The sequence below is a fragment of the Ochlerotatus camptorhynchus genome, unplaced genomic scaffold (genome assembly GCF_037179485.1).
Source record: "Ochlerotatus camptorhynchus isolate MF236.1 unplaced genomic scaffold, CSIRO-AGI_Acam_v1.1 ptg000434l, whole genome shotgun sequence".
Taxonomy (NCBI): Eukaryota; Metazoa; Arthropoda; class Insecta; order Diptera; family Culicidae; genus Ochlerotatus; species Ochlerotatus camptorhynchus.
This window is the reverse complement of record NW_027040920.1, coordinates 6,678,365-6,690,090: the sequence shown is the minus strand read 5'-3', so window position 1 is coordinate 6,690,090 and position 11,726 is coordinate 6,678,365. Positions and strand designations below refer to the sequence as shown.

General features: G+C 39.8%; 1 protein-coding gene across 1 annotated transcript in view; it reads right to left on the bottom strand.

Moving 5' to 3' along the window:
* Positions 1-3,458: 3,458 nt before the first annotated feature.
* The window catches only part of LOC135711698 (Krueppel homolog 1-like), a 52,116-nt gene continuing 43,848 nt past the window's right edge, over positions 3,459-11,726 (bottom strand). Inside the window, exon 2 of the mRNA XM_065234650.1 lies at positions 3,459-5,122. Coding sequence (XP_065090722.1) covers positions 3,927-5,122 — 1,196 coding nt within the window. The 3' untranslated portion in view covers positions 3,459-3,926. The remainder of the gene's footprint in view (positions 5,123-11,726) is intronic.

The window sequence follows — 11,726 nt, the reverse complement described above, 5'->3', positions numbered from 1 at the left end:
TCGTTTTTTTTTTTCCTTTGGTTTGTTTTTTCCGTCGATCTTGTTTTCCGTGCTGAGCACCAATGCTACCGACTTGCCAGGAAGGCAGCTCCCACACCTGGACCCTACCTATCGACCCATCAACTCATGAACCGGGGACCAACGGCTTTACTTCCCATCCGAAGGAAGGCGTGATCAGAGATGTTATTCCTCAGAACATCCCGGCGGCGCCGACTGGGATTGAACCCAGGCCTGCTGGGGTGAGAGGTAATCACGCTTACCACTACACCACCAGCGCCGTTGGGTTGTGTCGTTTGACGTATAAACGATCAAATTTGACCGTTTACAGGTCAAACGACACAAGCCAAACATCAAATAATATGTTCCCTACCAGAAACTCAACCAGATTGTGGCGGCCATGAGCGCTCGTAAAATACTGGATTGGTCCCAAGCAAATCGTTTAAGGTCCCCATTCTAGTCGAAATTCTAGTACTACACTATGTTTGTTTTGATTCGCTATGAAAGTTTGACAGACAAAATGAGGGGTTCGTGGATTTTCCTATTGGCGTTGACGACGACTCTGTAGCTCTTTACTCCTATGGTAAAATCCATAAGTAAACGTCAGACTGTGCGTGAACCTTGGCAGACTTTGTACTATCCTTTCACTCCACAAAAAATTTCATAAGAAACTGTCAATCTTTTCTATACGAGACAATTTTTCGACGGTGCCGTCAACGCCAATGTTACGAGGGGTGCATCGATTAGCTTGGGACCGAAGAGAGTATCAAACCAAGCTGAACCAAAAAGTTGAGCACGTTTCTTCGGGACCCTCTTGTCTTAAAGTTACCTCTATGATAGTACTAGAGCTGAGCCGGGACCTTCTGGTCTCTATAGTACAACGTAAGTAAAACCATAGAGGTAACTCTAAGACTAGTAGGTCCCGAAGAAACGTGCTCAACTTTTTGGCTCAGCTCTGGTACTCCCAAGCTAATCGATTCACCCTTCGAAACATAGGAAAAACCAATAACCCCTAATTTTACCTGTCAAACTTCAAAAACCTGTCAACGAATCAAAACAAACATTGCGTAGTACTAGAATTTCGACTAGAATGGAGTACGTTAATCGTTTGCTTGGGACCAATAGGCTAGTCAAGTAGTGAGCCAATTTAAAATCGTTAGTTTTGTATTGATTGTTGGTAAAACCATAGAATTTCGACTAGAATGGGGTACGTTCATCGATGTACTTGGGACCAATAGACTAGTCCAGTGTGCGCCAATTTAAAATCGTTAGTTTTCACCGGTTGGTACAATGGTGTACTTTGTACGTCGGTCGAAGGCCTTAAATGCATTTAAGTTAAATATAAGATATAGGGTAAATGTTGGCTTCGGCACCCATTGACTGTTTTCGGCAACCTAAATTTAAACGTTAATTTCACTATGTTTTCCCATCAACGCACTTCCCTGAATGTGTCCAAACGATTGTTTAGCCTTTCAGCTTCAATCTGATTATATTTGAACGATCGAGCAATCCAGTAATGCTACATTTTTCTTCAAATAAAGAATACGCACTACAAAATGGGGTTGATTTCGAGTTGCCGATAATAGAACATCTGGTTAACACGCAGTTCTAATGGGAAGGTTGCCGAAGAAAAAGAGGCTGCCGACAATAGTCACACTCACCTGAGAAGTTTGGAGCGTTGTAAAAACGCTTTCAAAACGTTTTGAAAAATTCTGTCGATTGGAATGGATAGAGAAGCAAGCAGCAGATGAATGTAAACAAACAGACTCATCATATATGTGCGTGACGCTGAGAAAATGCTAGTAGAAGTGCAGACGCTGCTTAGATTGACGAGAATACGTAAATTCCCCTATTATTCAATTAGATTAATTTTCAATTTCAGCCTCTCAAACCGTTTACTTTACTTACGCCGTAAGAGAAACACTGGAAAGTAAACATTTGTTATTCATACGGCCCATGGCAAGCCATCATCGCACAACTATGCTCAAAGCAATAAGCTGATCAAATTCAAAAGCAAAATATAGCTGAAAAAACCAAAGTATTTTTATTGCCATTCGATGATGTAAAGAAGGTGAAACTCAATCGATCGGTTCAATTTGTATGGATTTATTTCATTTCACTACGAAAATCATAAATTCTCTCTTTTCATATGGCATTCTTGCCTGTTTGACATCCACACATAGTGAAACAAAAAGTTGATATGATAATACAAAATTCCTCAATTTGTGTAATAGCACATCAGTCCCTTCGCGATTTTCGCGACATCATTTAATGTTTCTGCGATTTTCACGGCTGAAAGTTCAAATCCGCGAAATCCGCACCTGTTGTACCAGCCCTGGAATTGGTTGAACTGGTACCCCTACAAAGGTGCGTAACGCCATTGGGCACCTGTGCAGGGGTGTCAGTTCAACCAATTCTAAATGAGCGTCGGTTCAGGTGTTTCGCTGTGAGATCCTTATACCCTGTTCACATTACAGCGTATATCACGTGATATACGATATCTTGCAATGAGCACTCATACATCTAGTTTTCACTGAATATCCTATGTATGAGTGCTCATTGCAAGACAGCCTATATTACGTGATATAGGCTGTAATGTGAACGGGGTATTATTCTCGTAACCACTTTGAAACTTTCAGCGACAAGTACCACAATGAAACGTTTGCTGTACTGCAACATATATGAAGTAGCAATTTCAGGTGAAATTGAGCATTAATATCCGAGGTTTGTGTAATTGAAAATTCGACGTGGATGTGCAAGTATAGTCTAGGTGGTGGCCATTTGTGGACTCTATAAGGAATCACCTTAATTGCAATTTTAGCTACTCAAACTAACGGGGTTCTACGGCACAGCCTCCCTCTGAGATGTCCACGTGGTATATGGACAGTTTCAGATCAATTCCCACGTAGAATTTGAAAAGAGCCTATAATGTTATGTAAATAAAACTTGCTAGGGCCTAAACACGCGAACCGATGTACGCCCACGCAAACCAACATCATCGGGTAGCGTAAATTCTCCCCTACCCGATGGAGTTGTTGGTTTCCGTGGGTGTACTTCGGTTCGTTCGTGCAGGCCCTAGCAAGTTTTATTTACAAACGTTGATAGGCCCTTTTCAAATGTTACGCGATAATTTTATTCACCGCACAGGAGGGCTGACCTCCACGTCATAGCATATCTAGATTTTTTTTTATCAGTTAGGATTTCTTTCAAAGCGACAACACAAAGGCAAAATCAGTTATTTTACATCATTTTCTTGAAACATTATTCTCACTGAGCTTTTGTTATAAAATATATAGGTACGTCGTACACGTGTTACTGGATAATTATTTTTACAATCTAAGACATATACCGTGATTTTTCGTCTAAATAATAGAGCCTTCTTTCAATCGAGTCGGTAAGAGTCAGTTTGTTTGAAGCGATTGTCTTTCTCATAGCATTTTTCTTTTTGTCAAAAGTCTTATAAAAACAATAAATAGCTCTCATTCTCATCTGCATCTGGTCTACTCTATGTGAATATATAAAGCAAAAATATATAATATAAATAAGCATAAACGGTAATTATGGTAAAAAGTATGCTACAAAGGAGTAGCCACGCCATCGTTCAAGTCGTGTTTTCTTGAATCGAACCGCGGGAGTTACGTTGATAATTTCAAAAGTTCGAACGTGTTAAAATCTTCTAAATGTGAAACAATAATGAGTAGAACTTACAAAATAAAGATACACAGACACATCACAGGGTAAAGTTTACGGAGCACGTGATATACTTACTTTTCCCCGTTATTTCTCAATTTTGCTTCTTTGGATAAACTTAAAATGATAATTTTTTTAGTAACGATTCGAAAGATGCAGTAGGTAGAAATGCGAAAGAGATTAAAGAGATCGAACATTATTTGGGGGGGTCTACGGTGCGCAAAATTGTACACCACTTGTTACTGATAGTTCACGTAGCCCTCGGCGGCGATTGTGAATGGGATGCTATGGTCGATGTCCCCCGACAAGTGGGAAATCATCGGTATTCGGAGGGGTTGGTGCGTTAGGAAGCTTGCCGTAGTCACTGGTGGCGAGCAGGATGATGACGACGGGGATGTAACAGTGGAACTGGTTTCGCGGTTATCCATGATTTCATTGCCAGCATCCGGACTGTATTGACCGAGAAAAGCGGCCGCATCTTCGGTGGCTAGCTGCATTAGGGCGAGGGCTCCCTGGAGTTTTCGATTGGTTTCTTCCGGCCGATGCGGCTGGGTTGCCGGAATCATCGGTTGTTCATTGAGCGGACGAGCGCAGTGCTTGCTGGCTACCATTAGCACTGTTGGACGCATCTGGTTAGGGTTGATAGCGGCTACTTTCGCTGCTTCTCCGTTTGTCGTTTGTTTGAGGTAGTTGCTTTCCTGGTTTAGTTGCTGCTTCAGAGCGGCTGTCGAGGTGGTACTGGATAATGCCTGTGGTGAAATGATGCTGGGCTCTAAAGGTTTAGCTAGATCTTCCTGCCATGCATCACGTAGCCACTTCTTCTTTGGATTGAACGTCGACCGAGCAGGCACTCCAGTGGACTCATCACCGGAGTCGTCCTCTTCTTGGCTGGTCGGTTCATGCCATTGGATAAGCTTGGGTTGGTTTGGTTTGGTTTTAGCTGTGATCGGACTGGCCGATAGACCCATACCGGCATTCATGTCCAGCTCGCACATCAATCCCTTGCGGCTTTTGAATGGCGAACGCGGCGTTATCGGCGACTGGAATGCGCTTCCGTTAGCTTCGTAGTTCTCGTTGTTCACGACCGATTGCGCTCGGTTCTCATTCTCGTTCTGGGCGCTGTGATTGGGCCTCTTCGGAGTCTTACGCGTGGGTGTTCGATCCTCACGCTCCAGTCGGTATTTGTCCAACCATTTCAGAACTTCGGAGTTCTGTTCCGGTACGGTTTGGATGACAAAGTCGTCGCATCGTTTCAGCGTATCGTACGGATGGTCCGGGCAGTGTCGGTTGGCATGGGTAAAGCGCATCTGACAGTTGGCGGCGGCACAGATGAATGGCCGTTCGCCGGTGTGCAACCGTTGGTGGGTCTTCAGCTGTCCGCTCTGGGTGAAGGCTCGGGTGCATCCCGGGTAGTCGCACTGGTAGGGACGTTCGCCTGAAAAGGTAGGATATAAATTTGGAACGTTAGACAACAGAGCTAGTTGTGATGGAGCTAGAGGGGTCGTTACAGATTTATTAAATTCCAGCAAGCAGCGTAAAACTTTTTCGAAATTGCTCGAAAAACCTGTCTCATTTAAAATATGCAGAGCGAATCGAGAAAAAATTGGACAACTGCTATTTAATAGCTGTCAATTTATTAAAAGTTCCACCCAATTCAGGATAAACTTAAAATCATTTACCAATTTGCATAGTCAACGAAGATCTTGAACGATATTTAAATTTAAATATTGATTATTGCGTCGCAGAAAAAATGATTTTTTTTATACTCATGAAGGAATCACATCACATCGAGTCACATGCTTAAAAATTAAAAATCCCCTAGCAAAAGGGACACACATGCAACCGAGCTCAAAACAACACATTTGCTGTGCCCATATCCAGAATGAAACACCGGTCCATAAAATCTACAACGCAATGAACGCTTCGAAAATGAAACAAACAAAAAAACTATCCCTCTTTTATTCATTGCAAATCTCTCCTGTTAGAAGAAAGCCGATGTGGCAACGACCAAGAGAAGAAGGAACCCTACATAAATCCAAATCCGAAGGGTTTCAATCACCACTGCGTTTTACCTGTCCAATCTCTACCTCTATCTGCTATTGTGTTCTATTCACCGTATACAGAATCCGGCCTGGTTCTTTCGTTCTTCCGTGCGTCCTTTCACTTTCGGAGAAACCCAAAGGGGGTTGCAAAAAAAAATCTACACATATCCCATAAGGGGAGGGTGAAAACTACCGGTGTTGTACACCTTTAACCAGTTTTTAAACCATCGTCACGGAACACGTGCAAAGAAACATTCTAACATTATAATACCTATTCATGAGATATTTCATACGACATACGAAGGGAAAACGTGGTTCCAACGTGAAACACCGGGAGTGTCGAAAAATGATGCGTCATGTTCGATCCTGTTAGATCGACGGCGACGTGGCGTGGCGTGACAATGCGGCGGGAATAGGTCTCACATTGCTTTTGTTTTCGGGCAATTTCGGGCAACGGGATTTTGTTGTTGTTGTTGTTGGCAAATCGCGAAAGCAATTTGGCGTTTCTGTGTGGCCGTTGACACCTTGTTGTTTTTTAAATTTAAATAGCTACACACGAGCGGGCCGGTCACACGTCGCCGATTGGATGCGTTGGCGTTAATTTTATGCCTATAGTCGAGCGTGACCGGACTTTTGAATGCCAATATTTTGACTGGGCATTTATTTACACCGGTTTTGCTTTTTGGATTTGTGGTTGGATTTGCTTTGTTTTTTTTAGAGAATACCAGTTCTCCGTTCAAATAAGAATCCTCGTAATCATGGTTCAAGTCTTATTTTGGCAGCGTATCCAAAAAATGACAGGCAGGAAGCCTAGGTCACCTCTGTATGATCTATGCAATTTACAATCAGTAGGTAGGTATATAAATGTTTATTTCAATTGAAGCTCCCTCTTATTTTGTATCCCCGCTCCATTCCGGTCGTTCTAATATCGGAGTTTTGCTCTAAATACTGTTCCATACTTCTCTTGACATGAACAAGGTTACCAGGGAATAAATAATTATTTGGTTTATTTTAGTTCCTGTAGTATTCTTCGATACTTTACAGCGACAACGGAAAAAAAAGGTACCAAACTTTTTTTTAAACTTTATTTAGAAGATTTTTAGCCACGGACTAATTCATCCCTAAAGGTAGCAAACGGTAAATTTTCAATTTTTTACTTTTGCGATAATTTTGGATAAGACAAATATTAATGTAATTTATATAAGGTCTGGACCAAAAAACTTAAGGCCCAAACGCAATGTAGACGGAAGCAGAACGGAAACGGAAAGTTTGACAGTTGTCACAAATGACATCAAGAAGCCTAACGGATGTCGATTTGGTTCTAACTAGTTTTCAATCCGACAAATAGGCTTAAGCTGGGTTTAAACTAGGCAAGTCAAATGATCAATTCAGTTGAATTCAATTGGCTTGAAAAGTTGAGCCTGGTTCAACTTTTTTCAATTCAAGTGAGTTGATCAAGTCAGTTGAATGGCATGGTTTACACGTTCAATTCGCGTTCAAGCCAGTTGAATTCCACTGACTTGATCAATAATTGACTTGCCCTGTCTAAACCCAGCTTTACTCAGAACGGGCTTTTCCGCTGCCGCTGCCGTTTCGCTTCCGCTGTCATCGCGCTTGGGCCTTTCCTGAGTTAGTGAAATGTGCAAATGTTTAAGGGTGTTCGTATTTCATTGCAATGTTTATCTTTTCACACGAAACAGCTGTTGTCAGTGACGTAAGTGACGTCGTCACTTGAGCGCTCAGCAATTACTTCTATCTACCTGAGTTAACACGAGCAATCAACTACTCTCAACTTAGTGTTTTTAAAAGCACTTCCATAGTTCTGGATCAAAAATAGAAAAGGGCCCATCAGCATTTGAAAACAAACCGCTCCAAAGCCCTTTACTCACAAAACGAAGGCCACCCACGCAAACAAAGACCATCATCGGTTGGTTTCTGTGAGCGGCCTTCGATTTGTGAGGAATGGGCTTTGGAATGGTTTGCTTACAAATGTTGAAGGGCCCTATTCTATTGTTGATCCAGAGTTATTAATTGAGAGCTTTATAGGCCAATCTGGTTCTGTATGTTGTGTGGTAAGAACAATGATACAGAATGCCCACCAGGGAAATCGAGAACATTTTGTTTAATTTTCAAACACCAGAAGGGGGTCATAGAGTCAGGTCTCCAGTGAAAAATCACTGTCCTCATTATTGGCCTAACTTTCTTCATTGACCTGATAATTAATTCTCGTACGTCTTAAGTGACTAAATGCTTCAGTTCAAGATCAGTTCTATATTAATTATATGATGTTGAGTAAGTGCTTCAATCACGGCTAGAAGATTCCACCACTACGTGCTCTATCATGGTAAATGGTATTCCTAAATGCCACAATAGAAGCACACTATATCAGGAACCACGATCCAAAGCCCACAGCCATGATCGAAACATTCACCCTAAAGCTCAATTCACTTAACATCTGGACGCATGAAAACAGCTCTATCTCGGGATTGTTTTGATTAAAAAAAAACAGCTGAACAGTCAAAGTAAAGGTATTTTATTCAGGCTTGATGGAGCCTCGCTCGCGAGTTTGAAATGAGCCGAGCGTAGCATTTCCCGGAGGAGTAGAATGCCTACTGCAAAATTATTTCACTGAGCCTCAGAGCTTGTGAGCGAAGGGGGCAGGGCTGGTAGTGGGTATGTGATGTAATAGTAGTGACTTTAGTGACTAAAATTACGAAAATAGTGATCAAATAGTGACTTTTAAACAAAAATAAAGTGACCAATAGTGACATTTATTGATCGGAAAGATATGGTTCGAATCATCCGTTATTCCGGTATTTTTCATGCTTTTCAAAAATAAAACATGATTTAAGGATCACATAAATTTGTTATCGAAACATAAGTATGAATCGAATAAGCAAGAGCTCGTTCCAATTCTAACTTCCATTTCCTCACTCTGCAGATCACGAATTTAGATCACAAAATAGAGGCACAGAGAAAAATGTCCAAAGTATCGATTTTAGTAAGCAATTTTTGAAGATATAGGATATACAGTGTATCTCAAATTTGAGCGTACAGCTTTCCTTCATTTTTAGCAAAACGGCTCTAAAAGCACAAGGTTTAAAGATACGTCTCTAAGTTTTTGGCTGCTAAGGCCGTTCGCAATGCTGAGTTTCAAAATTGTTTTAAACTACTCGTCAATTCTATAATTTGAAACTGTCAAAAATAAAACTGCAACACGATCAGCGCAACGCACAGTTCTAAAACATGTTTGTAATCATCAAGTTCCATAAACTTTACTGTTCTCTATGACGTTCTCCGTTTTTTTGTGGAGCTCTTCGAAACATCTTCAACACATCCAAAGAAATTTGAAACAGAGTTCCATTCGTGTTTCAAACTCGCTCAGAAATAAAACAGAATAGTCGAGCAGTTGCAAATCTGGTGCAAAATAGTGCTCGAATAATGAAACTGCAACTCAGCATTGCGAGAGGTGCGTTTCTGTTATAGTTTCAAATTGAAACAGTCCATATAAAATACAACAGCATTGCGAACGGCCTTATAGTTTCAAATTGAAACAGTCCATATAAAATACAACAGCATTGCGAACGGCCTAAGTCATCATAAATTTATCAATTATCAGTAAAGTATTGGTAATTTTCGGTTGAGTTTATAAAAAGTTAGAGCTATTTTAGAAAAATGCTTTTATGTTGAAAATCCTTATTTTCTTGAAATTAAATGAACTCTTATTTAGCCCTAATAAATATCATTCATATGTCACTAATTTTACTAAAATTCGTCCACCAGGTAAATAGTTGAAAATCGAGCGTTTTACTAAAATAAATCTAATTTCAAAGAGGCTCTTCCAATAAAGTCCAAAACTATAGCGATAAATCAAAAAACATCTGTTCAACCACCAGCCGAGATTTTTAAAAAAATATCTATTCACCATGTTTCAAAAAATAGTCCAGGGTGACGAGGGGGGCGACACATCTAAATCTCAAGTTTAGATGCTCAACAAATCTCACACTAGCGAATCAATCTTCGAAAAATCTTCTTTCATTTGTCGCATCTACTTGCATCGCGCATCATCTTTTCGAAGGAAATCTTCAGAATCGTCATCAATCTTCTTTCTATCTACTCAGCGTGCGCGCAGCTAGCCACAGCAAAACACAATCTTTTCTGCATCGTAGATAGAGTCGTCCCCCTCGGGTGTACGCTCAATTTTGCGATACACTGCATATGAAGCGATGCATTTAGCAACATGAAGAACTGCAGTCTAGAATTAAATGTACTTAGAGCTAAGTTAGCCATGAGTATATAATAAAAGACCCTTCTCTTCTTTGTAGTCGCTATAACGAACTGGTCGTCTTTTTACTTTGCTCCATTCCTCCCAAGAATAGAATCTTCTGTAACATCTCCAACATAGAAAAGAATCATAACTCTGGGACAACTTTTCTCGATCGCAATTTAAGAAAAAAATCTCATTATTATGGCATGAGGAGAATTTTCCCAGATGACATAAAATACAATTGAATGCGTCTAGGACTTAAAATCTCGATCGTGAAAAATTAGAGACTTAGGAATACATTTTAAAGTTTTTTTTTTTAAAACCTGGACTTGGATTTTTTTTGTATTACCGGAATATTAGTATGGAAAAAAATACAGTACAATTTATTGTACTTAAAAAGGAACTCAAAGATCTGTGCCATGATTTTTTTCTCGATGTTTGGACGGATACTAAAGCTACCGAGGGTCAAAGATTATTCAAACTTCTGGCCTTTGAACAAATGTTGAGAGCTTGAAAATTTTCCTAGATCATTTTTTGACATTATACATTGAAATAACGAGAGAGGTAATTTATACCCGGACATTCAGCTAACCTTTTCAAAATAGGACTTTAATGACATGGTAATGAATTCCACTGGTACACTGGTTCAGTCCACATGTCATGCTGGTGAAGTTTAAGTGAAATTCACTTAAGTTTTTCGTGATTTCATGGTATGAAAATGTTCTCGTCGAATTTGTAATTCAAAAATGACGAAGGAAGAAAGTGCGTATTCGTCGTTATTTGACGAGTTGGAATTCCCAGGCTTCTTCATGTTTTCAAGCGTAAATTTTATAATTTTTATAAATTAACACTAATTTATAAATTAAAAATAAAATTGTAGAGTATGAGTAAATTTCAGTTTTCTAGAATGCAATCATTTAGTGACTCAAATAAATCGAAATATATATATATCTATAGTCTATCACCAATTCACTTTATTATTGCAACAAAATCCAGTAAAAGCTAATTCCCGTAACTTTTAAGTGATGCCAATTTGAAGATTATCGATGAATTCTATGTGAATCAGTCAAATATAATCTCTCCCCCAAAACACGAAATATTCACCTGAAAAGTATGATGGAAAATATGTACGTGCCTATTCAGGTGAATTCTACGTAACTTTTTGTTGCAGTGTAGGCTTGCATGACTTTTAAAGTCTCAATGTAAAACAGCCAGAATATAGGGTCTAGAACTTTTTTTAGAAATCTCTGAAAATTTTATGATATGTTTATTACAATTTCAAGATAAAAATAAATAAAACATTAGATTTCGTGAACAGTAAACGTTTCCATATGTTCGCAACTTCTCTTGTCAGACTTTACTCTGAGTTTTTAAAGTCAAATTATTTACTCTTAACATTGGTCGTAAAAAGTGACTTAAGTGACTTTTTGATGAAAAAAGTGACTTTTTAGTGACCGACTTGAAAATAATGACCAAGTCACTAAAAAGTGACCTGCTACCAGCCCTGGAAGGGGGATAAAATGAGAGTGAGGTTTGCTGCCAGTCATGGTCATATTTTCTATCACACGCTCTTTCTCACTCTTGGCGAACTCTGAGCTTCTTGCGTCGAACAAAAAAGTCATCTGGTGTCTCGAAAAGTGCCCCTCACGTCAAATCATCCTCTCGCTGAAGTTCATTATCCCTCTCTCTCGAGGAGTTTTTGTTTACTTCTTCCATGTTCCTGCTGCCAC